We start from the raw sequence: 19,224 nt of genomic DNA, 5'->3' as shown, positions 1-19,224 counted from the left end.
TACATGTATGCTTTGAGTTGCTGCCATTTGATTGGCTGATTAGCTATTTGTGTTAACAAGCCATTGAACAGTACCAAATAAAGTGGCCCATTTGTTTGGCAACTGAGATTGAAAGAAGAGTCATATTAAGCCTCTATTTGTGAGTCCTTCTGTTGTATCACTCCTAATCTACGCAAAGCAATATGTTGTGTGTGTTGAGTGCTGACAGACACATATTTCCCATCAACAGTCCTGACAATACCATGCCCATCTCTTTCTGACATATTTACATCATTGTGGTAATCTGTCACTGTTCCGCGATATGAGGCCAGTTCCTAAGGCTAATTACAACCCAAAGTCCTGCACTGTAGTTCAGGCAGACGCAGCTCGGCACATTTCCCAATTGAGGTCATCTATTTATAATAGCAAGTAATGGCTATAATAGTTATAATGGCACAACATCTGTGTGCAAGAGCGAGGGTGGACTGAGTGCACTAAGCAGAGTCATTCAGAGACACATGAAGGCAAAGACAAAGACACGTACACATTTGATTGAAACAAGGCACCCCAGCTGACGTGATGGACACATAACAAATCATCTGTCTTATCACACAATGTTCAGTGTTACCCCTCTGGAGGAAAACAGTCATACAAGTGTACCTTGAGTAGGAGGATTTGCATCTAAATCTGCACACTGTTGTTTCCTGGCAGGCAGGAAACAGGTGGATGGAGACAAACCAGAGGCAATGATGCTTCACTCATCCAGCCCACATGGCTATATGTTTAGGAAGCCCTCTGTCAAATGTTTTTTCCATGATCTCTAGCTCAATGCTCACATCATTATTCACATCAACTGGGCAGCTCTCAAGTTAATCACTCTGTTTCTCTCTCTCTTTGTCTTTGTTTAAGGCTAGCTGTTTAAACTGGGCAGGTCTGTTCACCGTCTCCCTTGTGTCCACTGAACTGGCATAAAAGATGTTTTGGAATTTTAATTTGGAATATAATGTACATTGCTGATGCACAGTGTTGCAGTGATACATATCTTCTGTGCAATAACTATTTTCACACAAAAACACAAGAAATGTGTATAAGTTGATTCAAATGTGGTTGAGAGATTACACAAAACTCCCATTTATATTTTTAAAGAAAGAAATGTAAACACATGTTACTTAAAATTTTAAATATGGAAGGGCGGAGACGCAAGTAGGGAACAAAACAACAGAGGTATTAGTTGGGGATACGCTCTCCAACAAATAACAAGTGCTCAATTAAAATATTAGATAACAGAAAAAAAAGTCAACAATGCATTAGGTTATGCCAACTGAGCCATCTCCAGGACAACCAAGCAAACCTGAAACCATGAGATGTGTTAGAAATCTTAAACAAAAAAAAAGTTGGTCACCGGACCTTGAGTTAATTTGTTTCCAAGTTCAAGAATGAGCCTTGTGTTCTCTAAAAAGCTAGGAAGTGAACCTTCAGCTAAGATTTGTCTTACAAACTACTGTTTAAGCTCAAGAGAGAACTTTCACGCTCAAAATGCAAATTTGTTTTACATATCAAAGCACCTCTACATGTATTTTAACTGTAAATATAAACAATAAACCCGCTGGTTACCACAATCAAGTTCTTCCACAACCACTTTACCTGGACATATTGTGCTTATTAAGATATCTTATTAAGCATCCATAACTGTTTTAATAAATATAGCATATAAACAAAAACCCAAGCTCCTTCCTTATAATGCATCATAGGTGCCCCCTCTTATGTGGTCTGCAGTATCCAAGCTGCAGGTTGGCTGCTGTAGAGCTGTCACATTGACGTGACACACTGAAGTAATACACAAGGCCTACTGTAGTCCATCACTGGGGCTTATTAAAAGGATATATATAATTGAAGAAGTGGAAAAATATTCCTGCCATAAAAAACAAGGTCAGGATAAACTCACTACAAAACATTTTAGTCACTATGACAACATACATATTGGAATTTCATAACGCCGCAGCACACATAAAGTAGTCTATATTTCAATACGATCAGTTTAAACTCTAGTCCGAGCACTAAAAACACTTTCCTTACAGTAACATATGAATGTCTGTAATGTGTTTTTTGTTTTGGTTTAGCCAGGCCTATTCCAAAACAACTCTCTGTGAACAAACCTGTGCGCGTGTGTGTCATTTAGGAGGCACGCAGCTCTTATAGCTGTAAAAGTCACAGTCTACATACCTCGACCATTAAACAGGACATTTAACCATCGTGGCCGCTCCTGGACAGCAAGTGAATGCGACGGAAGCAGGCGCGAGCGGAGCGTTTTCATGTCACGGGAAGCGCACGAGTGAGTGAACCGCATGCAGCAAGACGAAAGGTGACTGCGCCCTAGCTGACACCAAACTAACTATTTCATCCTCCTACCGCGGTTGTGTCTTAACTTCCTCACACTGTCAGGACAGTGTCGGCTTTTTAAAAGGTAAGGTGAAGTTGGCGTTTCCCTCCGCCGCGTCTCTCCGCGTGCCGCGTGTATGACTTGGTTGTGAGCCGCAGAGAGAGGGGAGGGGAGGGGCTGGTTGTAGCATCACAGGGGTGGGGCTTGTGGGGATGAAGACGGTCACTGATTTGAGTAGCCTACACTTTATAGTCCTCAGTAAATGGTCCTTTAATTTGGAATATTATGACTGGAAGAATGAAGAGTGTGAGGGACATTGTTTGCAAGGAGTATCTCCCAAGTAAAAGGATCTGAAATAGAGCCAGGGCCAGATCAATCCACTAGAGGGACACAAGAGCTGTGGGACCATGTTGACCCTCCAAACACCCGCCATTTCTTGGAGCTCTGCGCATTGTATTTAAATTAGATAGATGTAATTCCTTTGTGGTAACTTGTGTAAACACAAATGTATTTTGCAAACTGCAGCATGCAAGTGAAATGGGCTATACTGAAACACTACAGGCCTCAGGGCCTTCACAAGAAAAATGCAGGTGGCGCCATAAAGCCCATCATTTCAGTTCATATTGTGTTTTTGTGGTGCATACAGTATTAACAAGAAAAATACCTAGTTGATAATCCAGCCTATCATGGAATGGCTTATTAGTTTACGTTTGTGGAACCAGATGAAAATGAATACAAAGAGACTTGACTGAAACACTGCAGCAAACTTTAATGAATTGAACTACCAGTTGGTTTAAACATAATATTGGAACACACTGATACTATTGCTGCAGTTTTAATGGCCATTTGGATAGTGAACAGGCCGTCATTACTTCCTTTTGAAGAACAAGAATTGGTTGTTATTTTGCTTTGTATGTACAACTACAAAAGACAAGCAACTTAGCCACCATATGCTTAGTTTGTACATATGAAAACCCAGAAAGGCAGTAACCATGAAAAACAAAAAACTGCTCACACACATGTATGAACACTTGAGTCACCATTTCAGAAAAAAAGTCCAGACACCAAGAAAATGCTACTATGCCTGAAATGAATAAAAAAGGCATTCATTTGTAAATTAAAATCATAAAAATGCAGTCAGTTGTAGAAATATTAAATGGCCTTCATACACTGACACCTGCTGGAACAGAAATTAAAGTTACTGTACAGGTGCTGGTTATATAATTAGAATATCATCAAAAAGTTGATTTATTTCAGTAATTCCATTCAAAAAGTGAAACTTGTATAATGTATACATTCATTCCACACAGACTGATATATTTCAAGTGTTCATTCCTTTTAATTTTGATGATTATAACTGACAACTAATGAAAACCCCAAAATCAGTATCTCAGAAAATTAGAATATTGTGAAAAGGTTCAATATTGAAAACACCTGGTGCCACACTCTAATCAGCTAATTAACTCAAAACACCTGCAAAGGTCTTGAAATGGTCTCTCAGTCTTGTTCTGTAGGCTACACAATCATGGGGAAGACTTCTGACTTGACAGCTCGCCAAAAGACGACCACTGACACCTTGTACAAGGAGGGCAAGACACAAAAGGTCATTGCTAAAGAGGCTGGCTGTTCACAGAGCTCTGTGTCCAAGCACATTAATAGAGAGGCGAAGGGAAGGAAAAGATGTGGTAGAAAAAAAGTGTACAAGCAATAGGGATAACTGCACCCTGGAGAGGATTGTGAAACAAACCCATTCAAAAATTTGGGGGAGATTCACAAAGAGTGGACTGCAGCTGGAGTCAGTGCTTCAAGAACCACCATGCACAGACGTATGCAAGACATGGGTTTCAGCTGTCGCATTCCTTGTGTCAAGCCACTCTTGAACAAGACACAGCGTCAGAAGCGTCTCGCCTGGGCTAAAGACAAAAAGGACTGGAATGCTGCTGAGTGGTCCAAAGTTATGTTCTCTGGTGAAAGTAAATTTTGCATTTCCTTTCCTTCCTTCCCAGTGTCTGGAGGAAGAGAGGAGAGGCACAGAATCCACGTTGCTTGAAGTCCAGTGTAAAGTTTCCACAGTCAGTGATGGTTTGGGGTGCCATGTCATCTGCTGGTGTTGGTCCACTGTGTTTTCTGAGGTTCAAGGTCAACGCAGCCGTCTACCAGGAAGTTTTAGAGCACTTCATGATTCCTGCTGCTGACCAACTTTATGGAGATGCAGATGGAGATGCAGATTTCATTTTCCAACAGGACTTGGCACCTGCACACAGTGCCAAAGCTACCAGTACCTGGTTTAAGGACCATGGTATCCCTGTTCTTAATTGGCCAGCAAACTCGCCTGACCTTAACACTATAGAAAATCTATGGGGTATTGTGAAGAGGAAGATGCGATACGCCAGACCCAACAATGCAGAAGAGCTGAAGGTCACTATCAGAGCAACCTGGGCTCTCATAACACCTGAGCAGTGTCACAGACTGATTGACTCCATGCCACGCCGCATTGCTGCAGTAATTCAGGCAAAAGGGGCACCAACTAAGTATTGAGTGCTGTACATGCTCATACTTTTCATGTTCATACTTTTCAGTTGGCCAACATTTCTAAAAATTCTTTTTTTGTATTGGTCTTAAGTAATATTCTAATTTTCGGAGATACTGAATTTGGGATTTTCATTAGTTGTCAGTTTTAATCATCACAATTAAATGAAATAAACATTTGAAATATGTCAGTCTCTGTGTAATGAATGAATATAATATCCAAATTTCACTTTTTGAATGGAATTACTGAAATAAATCAACTTTTTGATGATATTCTAATTATATGACCAGCACCTGTATGTACTGCATAAACACAGTATGTAGTGAGACAATTATTCAAACTAAAACAACAAAAAATGTAGATGCCGGTTGAACATGCTACACTCTAGAAGCACTACAAGTTTTTATTATGCTGCACAATTACGCTAATACATCAAATGGTAACATTTATGTTTAATATTATAAATTGTGTCGGGATTAATCGTGTGTGAAACAGGTTTAGGACTCAAACGCAAGAAGTGAAAAAGCCCAAAGTACACCCCAAAGGGAGTTCCCATCTCCCACAGAAAACACTGCTCTAAACAGCTCGTTTGTAGTTTGTTTGTAGTTTCTTGTGACGTCACAAAAAACACACGTCATAATTCTTGCCTAGCTGCTACCCAGACACATCTTCAATAACACATGGAAAAACACACTGAGCTGCAACACACAGTGACAAGACCTCCGCCTGCTGTCTCCACTTTCCCTTCCAAACATTAGCTACCCTCCATGCAGTCAGTGGACATAAAGATGTTACTGTGATGTGGAGACACAGTTAAAAAAAATTAATAACTCACCACTCTGAAACTCTTGCTCCCGTCTATGTTGCTAAGCTAGTAAAGGGAACATAAACAGCTTAACCGAGCCATGTTTCCCGGCCGGTTTCAGGACCCGGCCTACTCTGCTTCTGATTGGCTAGTTGTTGTTGACTAGGAACTGCGCATGTGCAACTCCAAAGAACTTGTAGAGGTAAGATGCTTCACTCCATAGTTGAAACGGAGAGTTCAACACAGGGTGAAAAGAGGAGCTGCAGCAATGTGCAGTATGGCAAAAATATAGTGTTACCATGAAAACCTGTTCTGGTACAACCCCTAAATAAAATGATACACATGAAAATGAGCAAAATATGACATCCATAAAAAAAGCAAAGCTATACAAAACAAATGTGAGTACACTTACTGAGGTGGTTCAAGAGCAGGGAGATCCAGGAGCACAAACGGACAGGGTTACAGCAGGACACAAGGCAGGTACAAACAACACACTTGACATGGGTGACCTCTACATGCTACCATGATCCAGCAGCGACAGAACAGAACAGAACAGCAGGCAATATATACAAGGCTAAGGAGCAGGGAGAATAATAAACAGGTAAGACACATGAGGTGCAAGCAAGACAAAATAGGAAACAAGCTGGATGCAAACAACAGACGCAGACAATTTCAAACTAAAACAGGAAATAGGACAACACACTGAAACACGGACCAAACAGACAACTGAAACCAACAGAAGTACAACACAAAAACCCAACATAACCCGTAACCAGGGAAGAAAACGAGCACCCAGACATAACAGACAGACGTGCAGATCAACCCCCAAACAAGTACGTGACAAACACCCAACACAAACCATTTAAAAATAAGACAGGAACAGGACTAATATGCTGATACACAAGTACCATAACCATGTAAACAGACTGAAACAAGAGTACAGACAGACTTAGACCAAGATCGTGACACACAATCCCTTACAAATAAAATCAAATAAATTAAAGCAATGATGAGCAGGTTAATAACAAATATTGCTTATTTTTTTAACCTTTATTTATTCAGAGGAACCTCTCTTGCCTCACAAATGTTAAGCAATCCATTCATCTCATGCAAACGCATATTTTGACTTAACTAGTATTTGGAGGATTTTATTTCATATTCAAGGTTTGTCTGCTGTAAGTGTAAAGTTTCAGTTTGGGTGAAAGTCCTTGATTTTATGTGGGGATCGTTTTTAACATTTTGTGTTTCCATTACATTTTGACAGCTCAGTATGAAATGCACTAGCAGGATGTGGGTGACAGCAAGCTGCAACTTGTGTTCAATTCAAAGAAAGGAGGTAGGAGTTGTATTCTTGAGAAGAGCAAGGTGAAGAGAGTTAAAGTTAATATTTAATAGGAAATATGAAGGCATTAAAAATTATGGCATAAATCTTGCAGGAATGTTTCAGTCAATATGGCGAAGATGTTTTTTGGGAATGCGAAGAGAGTGAGTTGTGTGATGAATTTAAACATGAAATCTTTTTTTGTATAGGGCTTGTGGTATGCAGGGACTCTGCAGGTTAAGCATAGTGTGAAAGGAGAAAAAGCCCTCTTCAGCAGACACAGTAGAGTGAAAGTATAAAAGTTAACTAAGTTAAGGTTAGCAGTAGTTGAAGCAAAGAGGGTTGGCTTTGGGTTTTATAGTCAAACACATATACAAAACAAGCTGAAACACATGTCAGCTGTGGATTTGAATATTCAAAATTGTCAAATGGGTTTCAGTGTTGATTGTAGTTGTCTGCTTGTGTGAGACCTCTAACCGAATCTAACAGAGCATAACCTTAGCCACAACCCATGCACCGAACATACTGCACAACTTTTCAGTTGCATTACTGATGCACAGTACAATAAATGCACACAGTCAAAAGCAAAACATTATATTTTGGAGGTAAATTTCAGTTTTACATCCAGTTCCAAAGTTACAGTGCACAATCTTGTATGTGCCTGCTTGTAAGGCATAGTATGAAACCTTTACTGACTTGTAGGAAGCAAGAAGACTTCTGCACTATGGTGTCCTGGACATTTGCACTTACCCAGAGATCCTCCAACTTGACAACCATGTAGGGCTTCAAAATCAGATTTTTTAGTATAATATTTTAACGTGAAAACATAATCTGAATGAGCACATTTTTTAAATCACAACAGCTGTGGGTGTTTTACAACTTACAATATGAGGGTTGTCAGTCAGAGGTACAAACTTATCATGACATGTTTAGACTATAGTTATAATCGCAATTCAATTTCTTATAATTACATATATTTCACAGGTAATTTTGTTCACGTACTTAAAAAGGCCTACTGTATGCTCATGTTGTCTTGATGACCACTTGCGGTTATGTCAATAATATATGTCTATTGTAAGCAGCAAAGGCAGATGCAGCATGGAGTTGTTTTACTTTGCAAAAGATGGATTGTTGTTTGTACAAAAACTGTCAGGCACAGCAGTTTTATGTCCTGTCTCCTCCCAAACCACTTTGTGGGTGGCTGCACCTCACATATTACTGTGCAGTGTGAAGTTTCCTTTCAGAACTGAAAAAAACTTTGTGGCATGCAAAAAGGGAAAATACAGAAGTCTTACATATACTATAATTATACTTTTGTCCTTTGCCATGGACAGGGACTTGGCTTCTTCTTGGGCTGTGAAATGATCTTATATGTCTCTACTAGATGTCTAATATACATAGACATCCCTAATCCAACCAACGAGGATGGATATTAATTTTCAATTTTCTCAGCTGAGATGGTGAACCAATATGTACCAGCGTGGACAGAGGAAAAGTTAGTAACTCACAGATTTCAAGAAAAGAGGTATGATTCTTTTTAGGTTTTTGGGTGATGACGAACAATTTTATATTACTTTGTTTCGAACACATGTTTACTCCTGTGTTATCAGCATATAAGATGTGCCTAGTTGGAAATGTGAAAGTATTTTTTATGTATGAAGAGAGATACTTTCATATTATTCAAAGTGAATGTTATATTTTTAAATAAATGTTTTAATGTGTTAGAGAAATTCTTCCTCCTTTAATAAAAAAACAAAGTCTGACAAAAATAAAAAAACAGGTTTCATGTAACTATTTAGATAGCATTTTGACATCCTGTTGTACATAATTAATACAACATTGCATAAACGTAACACTAACGTGGTCTGATGAAACCACGCTGTTGTGACGTACAATACGTTTGAGCATAAGAAGCAAGAAACACAATGGCGTACTACAGTGAAACTGCGAATCGGGTAAGCTTAAAATGTTAAGACTGTAATGAGCATGCCTGTAAAAGTTTTTGGTTAAGTGTATGTCAGTCATGGAATTTGGGATGTTGTTTTTGTATTTGGATGTGGATTGACTTGGAAAATTAAGTGAATGAGTGAAGTGTGTTCCTTTGATTGAAACATTAGCATCGTTAACATGTTGACTGTTAAAAACATAAATTCAAGCAATTTGCTATTAAAGTGGTTCAGTTTGGTATTGTAATATGGGCATTACATGATACATTTCCTTTTCATTATACATTTTTGATGATATTGCAGATTTCCATCGAGTGTGTGGACAATGCTGAAGGATTTCCTGGTGTAATCGTCTATGACGATAAAACATTCCCCATTTCTTCTCAGCGAGTAAGGTTTATCCCATTTAGTGTACAGGAAACATCTATTTAAATATATGGTTGCAAATACACAGTTTTTGTGTACTAAGTGTTTTGTGTTCAATTTTGTTTGTTTGCTTTGTTGCATGGCCAGGATGCCATAGCGCGGACTGCTTCTGGTGATGGACAAGACTCTTACAGGTTAGACAAGGCAAGGCAAATTTGTGTGTATATGTAGCAAACCTAAAATTTAGTTATGCAATTTAATAAATTTATGAGAATTGATACCCAATTATGAATTTTTAATATTCATAAAATCAAACAATGTTCCTCGTTAAGGGCACCACCGGAGTTGTTATAATCCTAGAGTCTCCGGACCTCTAGGTAGTTTTAATAATTATACAATTACAGCTATTGATCAGTTAGTTAATAATCGCTCAATTATCTTAAATCAATCAGTCAGTCTCATATCTAAAGGGTCAATTCTCTTGGCAGGGACGTAGAAATAGGCCACACACACAGTTCTTGATTATATTACAGTAAATTTATTCTCTAACTAATGTGATAAGAAGATGGTTGAATACCGGGAAAATAAACAATTGCTGAACAATGAGCCTGGAGGTTCGATTGTGGGAAGCATTTGACTCATACGGCGTAGAAGAACTAATGAAAGTAAACTAACGCTATGAGTTTAGGAGTTAAAAAGGACATCCCTGAACACAGAGTGTGTGTTAAGTCTTACTGCTTGTCGACAGCCTGCTTTTGGCCTGTTGCACGGATCCCACGCTAGCTGCCCGATCCTGGCTTTTTGCTAGGGATTCTCCGGGGTTCTCTGTGTCTGATTGAAAAGAACGTCCTCCATCTGGCAATTTGGCTGTTTTCAGGTTTCCTTCGTTGTAGCTGGCGAGACCACGTGGCTTGGTCTGACCTCTGTGAAGTTGGCTCGACGAAAAAGGCTTAAAATGGAACTTGGTCGTTCCTGAATTAGTTCAGTGTAACTTAACGGACTGATAACTTTAACAAAACAAAAGAAATAAAGAAAATAAAACAAACTGAAGGGCAGATCGATGTCTCGGCACTTCACGTGTGTAGCTTCAAGCGAAATAAAAGGCCTGTTTCGCTGGTCGACTCTGAGGGCGTTGCCTGGCGCGGCACGCCGAAGCGTGCCGAAGCGTCCAGAGAGCCGAGCAGAGCAGCGGTGAGAGCAAAGAGCGAAGAGAAGAGTGCACGAGAGGTCGCGTGTCGCTCTTTTGTTGCCTGGGCCGTGGTTCCCCAGGGGGCGTCTCAGGTTTCCTGAGGGACTGCCTTTCTAAACTTAATGTTTAAAAAGAAAAACAAATCTATTTGCGCGTATTATAATCAAATATTTTCCACAATCGAACCTCAATGGTCAGACGGTTGTACTGTTCTAAGCATTTGGTAACAGGAAACAGTTGTCACATTATTGGTCAGGATATTTATACATTTAACGGCATTTCCGACGAGGGCATGTAATACTTATTTCGTCCTCTTGGGGGAGCTCAGGTTACATGAGGAAAGCTTGGATTAATCCAAGATCGTCTCTCCTTAGGAACCAGGGAATTTCTGTTGATTCATCCTTAAATTCAAGCTGGCGGTTAAGAGTATAGTAAAACATTCCTTTGTCATCATTTCTAAAGGAATTTTGTAGGAAAGTATTATGAACAAGCATTGATTACCTTAGATGAAGGAGTGTCTTGCTGAAAATAAAAACACTGCAAAAGCAACTTTCTTTTCAGCACTAATATCAACAATGGATAGCAACAACATGTTAACATAACTACTCAAATAGAGGCAAACGTAATCAGGTAACTAAAGATTTAATTAAACTTAATTAAATGCTTTGAGTCTTTGGAGACTGCAGTCTTTGGCCATTCAAAGTTCGGCTGTCCTGGATTATGTCACACTTAGGTGAGACAAGGAGTATCCCTTTGATGGGATAATAAACAAAGAGCAAGGTCAGTTGCCACGGAAACATGTGCAGGGGGGCCAGTTTTGATAGGCTGTTCAGGGAAATGCCAATGGCTGGTTTGTGTCCCTTTGTCAGTTTAACAGTCAGGCCCCGCGTTATCAGCTTCGGAATCAAAAAGGTGCCAGTTTTATGGTGGGGCTAGCACTTAGAGAAAGCAACTTTGACCCCTCCCCTTCTTCTCTGGGGGAGGAGAGAGAAATTTGGAGTAGCTCCAAATTTATTCAATATAAAATGCACAAATCCACACCGTTGTTCACTACATATAGCACCTTTCAAAAACAAAACAATTCAGAGTTCTTTACATTAGACATGAAGGCATTAACATAATATAGATAACAAAAAGAAACAAAGCACCATAAAAGGACAATACAAAAGATACAGACACATAAATAGGATTAAAAAGTATTAAAACAAAGTAAAATCGAAGGTGAAAATAAGCTAAAGTAAGTCCTGATTTTTAAAAAAACTGAGTGTTGGAAAATACCTTAAGTTTTTATGGGAGTTTGTTCCAGATATGGGCAGCCTCCCCATGTTTAGTTTTGACTCAGACCAATCCAAGATGATCTGAGACGGTTCATAATGGAGCAGCAGACCAGAATTTTCTTTTGCCCTATACCATTCAGTGGTTTAGTGGTTTTCTTTGACAGATCTGATCTGAGAGCTCAAGCTGTGTTTAAGTGGATGCCTTTCATATGGTAGGTAACAAGTGCAAACGCACCGCAACTCAAAAATAAAATAATAGACAAAATACAGGCAAATTAAGAAAACATCTTCATTAATTTGGAAAAAAAAAATGAGCACAACAAACAACAGCATTTAGAATACATGGTGCAAATACACAAACACGGTGCAAATAGACACAACACAACCAAATACACAAAGGCACTGCAAATTCACAAAATGACAACAGAGTTTCCAGAGGACTCTAAAAAGGGATGAACACGGCTTGGACATGTTTATTGTTGCCACGGTTTGTGACTCATGAAGTTATTGAAGTTGGATCCATGTATCATCCATTTATGTTTATGTTGTGGGTTTCCAAATTCTGCTGCCTCTCTACTCTACTGTGCATGCGCTGTAAGTGACTGCAGCATGTACATCGCAAGACCTTGCAGAGCGAACAAGGAGGATTCTATCAGTAATCTTATTGATATGTGAGGAGATCTAGTGTTTTTGACAGAGTTTAACCTTTACTATCCAACCACCATGATAAACAGGCATTATTACACCGGAAATATCCCTAGGTAAAGGCTACAAAGGGCCAAACATTGTAATGATAAAGTGAAAGTGATATCAGCTTCAATGTTTAAAAAGTTATTAATGAAGCTACTTTGACAACCATGGCCACAAGATGCTCCTGTAAGACCTGAGAATGACAAATCAAAGAGCTTAATGTTTCCTCATAGTGCATCACAGGAAAACTGTCTAAACTATCATGCTTAAAAACTTAAGTGAGGACAAAAATGTTTCTGGGTTTAATGCAGGAAACCTTGCTGACAGTAGGAAATGCTATTTATGTGCACTTAATCACTCCAATGTTCATAAGAGGCTACAGTCAGTATGTCATCCCTTATGATAGTGGTTATTATCTCTGATTAACAGTAGTTCCACTTTCAAATTTCTTCAAATTTATCTTAATTTTCTTTGAATCTGCATGCTCCAGCGAGGTAAGTACACATAGCAGATCAGACTGTATATGCACAAAGTGGAGAAACAGTACAACAGCCCACTCAATTCAATTCATTATTATTTAAAACTGGAGGTTTGATATGGTTCTATAATGGCTAATTAGTGAGTTATTGAAATTGTTCTTTTTTTAAGAATGGCTTAATATAACTGGAGCTTTCAGGGCCTGTGGGAAATTGCCTGCGACTGAAGAATGGTTATCAGGGCAGCAGCAGGAGGATTTCAAATGTTATAAAGGTTATATTGTTGATAGGATGATTGATTTAAGTGGAGGCAAGGACAATACATATATCATCTGCTTGATATTGGGGAACTGACAGCTGATCAAATTTTTCTTTTTTTGTTTCAGTACAGGGGTCATGTGCCTTGCCTTTTCATTGTTTTTGGCAATGATATCAGAGAAGAAGAACTGCCCTGCATTTCTCAGTTCTAAATTATATATTTTTATGCAGTTTTTTACATCTATTTTTTAGTGTGTCTGCAGCATCTGTAGGTGAAACAAGCTAAGAATTTCAATGTGTAGCCATTGCACATATGACAATAAAGAAGTCTTTCGTTATACTGCACATTGAGATTGCCAACTGCATATATTTTTGTGGGTATTATTTCTTAAAAGTTGTTTCATGGTGTTATGATTTTCTTAAAGCTACATCTTACCGGATAAAATAATTGTAATTCCAGTGATTATTATATTATTATAAGATCAGAGTTATTAAGTCATTCTAAACTTCTCTGTTGTATTTTCCACAGTCTTCAGGAGGAGGAGGAGGAGGAGGAGGGTGAAGAGGATGACTGGAGGCATCTACAGCCATCAGGCATCACTATGACAATATTTTGTTGTAGATTTGATTTATTTTTTCTCATCATATGTTTTATTGTTTGAATATTTGCTGCAACTAACGGTAACGGCCTTTCTGTGTGGAGTTTGCATGTTCTCCCTGTGTCTGCATGGGTTCTCTCTGGGTGCTCGGGCTTCCTCCCACCGTCCAAAGACATGCGGACTAGGTTAATTGGTGACCCTAAATTGTCCTTAGGCGTGAGTGGTTGTTCGTCTATGTGGGTCCTTGCAATGGACTGGCGACCTGTCCAGGGTGTACCCCTGCCAGCTGGGATTGGCTCCAGCCCCCTGCGACCCTGTACGCAGGATAAGTGGTTAACGATGGATGGATTGCCAGGCAACGAAGACCTCAGGAAGTAACTGGTTCCTGCCAAGAAAAAGTCTGTAAAGAGGAGAATTGTCCTTTTAACACTTTGGTGTTTGTGAGGATTGAACAAACAAGATATACATGTTAATTAGTGATATTTAAGTGTTGGAAGAAGGATTTTGTTGATGTTGTCCTGTTTCCAGGCTTTATGCTAAATGAATCCGTCCGTCAGCTAGGTCTGGCTTTGTATTTGACGTACAGACATGAGAGTGGTATTATAGTCTTCTAATCTAATTCTCGGCAGGAAAGCAAATAAGATTATTCCCAAAACATGAGGCGTTGGATAAAGGTTTACCCTGACCTACACTAGATCTTTGATAAAAAATTATGAAAAGTTATTCGGGAGTTATCTCATAATGTTTACCGGAACACTAGATATGATTTTTGAATCTGGATCCCAAATATAATGTATAAATTTGGGGCCTTAACTGTGTGATCCGGATAACTTTGTTAAACCCAGGATCCTCAGTAAACTAACAGGGACTGATGTTGAATGTTTTATGCAGTTATTCAGGTAACTTAAACCTGCTTCTTTGAACATGACTGTTGCACATGTGTAAGGGGTTAAAGGCCATTTACAAGTCTATTCATTGTAATGAACAATGTACAGTATTTCACCTTGACAGTAGTGGGGCAAAAGTATTCAGTGCTCTGTGAGATTAAGATAAGTAAAATCTGTTAGACCAATGAAGCACCATGTAATAGTGCTGTTAAAGTCCAAAAATAAATTTTGCTCGTCATATCTGTCAAGAGTCTTTATTCTACTGAGGGCTAACCGCTAGAATTCCATAAGCAGGACATACTCCATCACAACATTACATACACTCAGTTTTTCCTATGGATTAATTATCAAAATAATAATTATTCACGCAGGTTCACCAAATTGGACAATAGAAGATTCGGAAAAACGTTGCCTGGTCTGATTAGTCTCTATTTCAGCTGCGACATTCAGATGGTCAACATTTGGTGTAAACAAAATCATGGATCCATCCTGCCTTGTATCAACTATTTAGACTGGTGGTAGTTGTATAATGGTTTGACTCATGATCAATTGGTTCTAAGGGGTCGAAAGTGTGTATCATAGATGTGCAGCCAACAAATCTGCAGCAACTGCGTGATGCTATCGTGTCAATATGGACCAAAGTCTCTGAGGAATGTTTCCAACACCTTGCTGAAAGTATGCCACGAAGAATTAAGGTAGTTCTGAAGGCAAAAGGTGGTCCAACCTGGTACTAGCAAGGTGTACCTAATAAGGTGGCCGGTGAGTGTGTATCACAGCAGCTGAAAGAAACCCTTGTGTAATAGTGCAGATCATACTACAACGCCAAAATTGTCAAGTCTTGTGAAATCCTCCACCCCTCGTAATGGCAGTCTTCCAATTTTTAGATTCAGTTTGAACTGGAACACAATGAGTAATCTCTAACCATCTGTCCTGACAGCCACTGGAAAACACTGATGACAGTCAGCTGATGTTTGTCTGACTCTGCATCTTAAAAAAGGCATTATTAATGATTATCTTCTTATAAGCATACATTCATTTGTTAATATTGAAGTGGAGACAAGGCTTTTGCCTTGTCTATCTCTAACCTTGACCAAGTAGATGTAGTTTCCAGAATGTTTTGAGCAAGTTTTCTTTGAGAACTGAAAATAAGACTAATTTGCTGATCTTTGGAATTCTTGTGGCGAAATGGAGAAGTACACGCCTAAGTATGTAATCATTTCCACCCCAGGCATTTGTTAATCCACTGCTTATGGTGCGACCAAGTTTAGACGGTATGAATCAGACCATGGAGTCCAACCACCACCTTACTTATCTGTTATTTCTGGATAGGTGACCACTGTAAACCAGCATCGATGGAGGGACACTCTAATCAACATTTTGTACAAGGATCTCTGAAAAAGAGGTATGTTGTGTTTTGCCAAAAGTAATTTACAGACAAAGAATTATATAGTATGTTTTCCTACATGGTGATGTTAATTATGTTTGGGTTCAGTTAGACTTCTTGTGAGCCAACTGTTAGAAATCTTCAATAGGAGAAGTCCAAATACCCTATTTGGGACTTGGAAAGAGTAGTGAAGCGTACAGTCAGCACCAAGTAGTTAAAGTATTTTTTAAAGAGGGAGAGAAGTACTTGTGAGTGAGTGTTACTTTAAAAATAAATAACATTTTTGTTTTTAAGATAAATTAGAGTTTCTAAGCTTGACACAAATGAAAAACAGTTAATAGAACATTGCATGCTATACCTAACGCCTGTTAGTCTGACGTCATCACGCTGGTGGATGTACCAATATGTACGTGTATTTATGTATAATAGAAAAAAAAGAAACAAAACAAAATGGCGTCTTTGCACCTTTCCATCGAGTGTGTGGACAATGCTGATGGATTTCCTGGTGTAGTCATCTTTGACGATAAAACTTTCCCGATTTCTATTCAACAAGTAAGGTTTATACTATTCAGTTTAAAGTGCACAGTTGAAATCTCTTGTGAACAAACTGTTAGAAAACATCAATAAGACAAATCCAAATAGATTTCTTTGGGATTTAGGAAGAGTAGTACTGCGTAAAACATACTTTCAGCACCATCATAGCTACAGTTACATTTTTTTCTGTAGAAGATATGTCATCATCTGATGTCATCACATCAAAATCATGTTATAAACAATTCATAAATTTATAAGTATAAAGATGATAAAACAACGTTAGCCGGTTCCTTGACCTGTTAAAGAGTGCCCAGGTTCTTCAAGACAACAAAACAGGACAATAAGGTTCATAGTTAATTATATAATAGATAACATTAATAAAGATTAAAAACAGAAACCACTTCACCACATTTCTGTTAAGTAAACATAAGTCTGAGTCGTGTGTGGTGGCAAAATTAGCAATGTTAGCTTAGCCAACAAGGGAAATTAATTTATAAATATGTTATAGATTGACTGTCTGAACACTCAGGGAGAGTGTTCAGTTTGTCAGGTTTCAATGACTTAGTTTGATTTGTACTGAACATGAAATCTGTTCATATAAAATATATATATATATTGATGTTATTTTATGTATGTTTTTCTCCTTGCATGGCTAGGTCACTGCTCTTGGTGCTGGACATGGACATCACAGGTTTCTGTAGATATATCCTCTATAGTTTGAACATCAATGTGTGAATGTCTCACTTTAATGTCATCCTGAATTAATGTCTGTTTTGTGATGGCACTAATCTATCTAATTTATCTGTGTCTCTGTGTAACCTTTTCTAATTAGTTCTGTGAGAACTTTCCAGTCACCCCATTATCAGGATGAGGAAACTGCCATGGAGTATGATTCAAATGCAAGGTAAAATGAGACACATGACAAATTTTCTTGATAGCCATTTTTCACAAATACTGTCCTTTTCAAAAGGAGAGCAAAGGACCATAATTCAGAAAGTGTGAAAGAAAGAATTTGAAAATGGTTGTAGTAGGGATTTGATGATAGACTCAACTCATGAGACACGATATTGGGCACACTTAATTTCCTGCATTCTGGTGAAACTTTCTCCATCAATTTATGGTGGAGATGTTTTCATTTATATAAAGGGAAGCAACAAATTCAACTGGCAGGAGACAATTAAAAATATAAAAACTGTAATTGAATATAAAGCAGTAAGGCTCTACAGGTATCCTTTATTGCTTTCAGATATGTTTCTCCTGTATCAGCTTTTCTCATTTAGTATCATCCCTGCTACATCAGCACACATGCAGGCATGATTTAGTCTTCCCCACTCTTTTGTATCTTTTTTTTTGTGCATGTGGCATCTTTTTACCTCAATGATAAATTTATTAATATTAATTCCGTTATAAACTGCTGGACTTTCATAGCTTCTCACCATTTCAGCAGGTTGTCTACACATGCTCAATACATTATGCACATTCAGAATCTATCCCACATCATGAGAAGCTGCCTAAGCCAAAACTGAATCCTTCGCACGCATATACAAACATATACGCTTGCACATACAGACATGCTGTCATGTGAAAGTATGTATGTATGTGTGAGGTTGAGTAGTATGCATCTACCCCCCCCAAAAAAATGAGACTTGGGTTTAACAGGATTTGATCACCAGACCTGCTGTATGAAGGCCAATGATACTGCCACTGCACCACCCAGCTACAGTATGTAGGTTGAATTAGGACACCAGTAATGTGACGCTTTTATCCAAAGTGACTTACAATTGTCACTTATAGTATATACAGTGCCTTGCGAAAGTATTCGGCCCCCTTGAACTTTTTGACCTTTTGCCACATTTCAGGCTTCAAACATAAAGATATAAAACTGTAATTTTTTGTGAAGAATCAACAACAAGTGGGACACAATTATGAAGTGGAACGAAATTTATTGGATATTTCAAACCTTTTTAACAAATAAAAAACTGAAAAATTGGGCTCTCTCCAGAAGTTCAGTGAGGATCTCTGAATGATCCAATGTTGACCTAAATGACTAATGATGATAAATAGAATCCACGTGTGTGAAATCAAGTCTCCGTATAAATGCACCTGCTCTGTGATTGTCTCAGAGGTCCGTTTAAAGCGCAGAGAGCATCATGAAGAACAAGGAACACACCAGGCAGGTCCGAGATACTGTTGTGGAGAAGCTTAAAGCCGGATTTGGATACAAAAAGATTTCCCAAGCTTTAAACATCCCAAGGAGCACTGTGCAAGCGATAATATTGAAATGGAAGGAGTATCAGACCACTGCAAATCTACGAAGACCCGGCCGTCCCTCTAAACTTTCAGCTCATACAAGGAGAAGACTGATCAGAGATGCAGCCAAGAGGCCCATGATCACTCTGGATGAACTGCAGAGATCTACAGCTGAGGTGGGAGACTCTGTCCATAGGACAACAATCAGTCGTATACTGCACAAATCTGGCCTTTATGGAAGAGTGGCAAGAAGAAAGCCATTTCTTAAAGATATCCATAAAAAGTCTCGTTTAAAGTTTGCCACAAGCCACCTGGGAGACACACCAAACATGTGGAAGAAGGTGCTCTGGTCA

At 38.7% G+C, this 19,224-nt stretch overlaps 1 protein-coding gene and 2 long non-coding RNA genes across 3 annotated transcripts in view; 2 read left to right on the top strand and 1 right to left on the bottom strand.

Moving 5' to 3' along the window:
- LOC123977398 (cAMP-specific 3',5'-cyclic phosphodiesterase 7B-like) overlaps positions 1–2,521 on the bottom strand; it is a 25,704-nt gene extending 23,183 nt beyond the window's left edge. The window contains exon 1 of the mRNA XM_046060048.1: positions 2,203–2,521. Within this exon, the coding sequence (XP_045916004.1) occupies positions 2,203–2,223 (21 nt within the window). The 5' untranslated portion in view covers positions 2,224–2,521. The remainder of the gene's footprint in view (positions 1–2,202) is intronic.
- LOC123977399 overlaps positions 2,293–19,224 on the top strand; it is a 19,968-nt gene continuing 3,036 nt past the window's right edge. The window contains exons 1-4 of the long non-coding RNA XR_006826658.1: positions 2,293–2,443; positions 16,033–16,105; positions 17,278–17,312; positions 17,454–17,525. This is a non-coding gene — a long non-coding RNA (uncharacterized LOC123977399). The remainder of the gene's footprint in view (positions 2,444–16,032; positions 16,106–17,277; positions 17,313–17,453; positions 17,526–19,224) is intronic.
- Positions 8,283–9,563, top strand: LOC123977400. Its single transcript, XR_006826659.1, has 3 exons — positions 8,283–8,540; positions 9,265–9,351; positions 9,475–9,563. It is a non-coding gene; the product is annotated as an uncharacterized LOC123977400 (long non-coding RNA).

The sequence above is a fragment of the Micropterus dolomieu genome, linkage group LG10 (assembly GCF_021292245.1).
Source record: "Micropterus dolomieu isolate WLL.071019.BEF.003 ecotype Adirondacks linkage group LG10, ASM2129224v1, whole genome shotgun sequence".
Taxonomy (NCBI): domain Eukaryota; kingdom Metazoa; phylum Chordata; class Actinopteri; order Centrarchiformes; family Centrarchidae; genus Micropterus; species Micropterus dolomieu.
The sequence above is the reverse complement of the archived record's forward strand: the minus strand, read 5'-3'. Positions and strand labels throughout refer to the sequence as shown.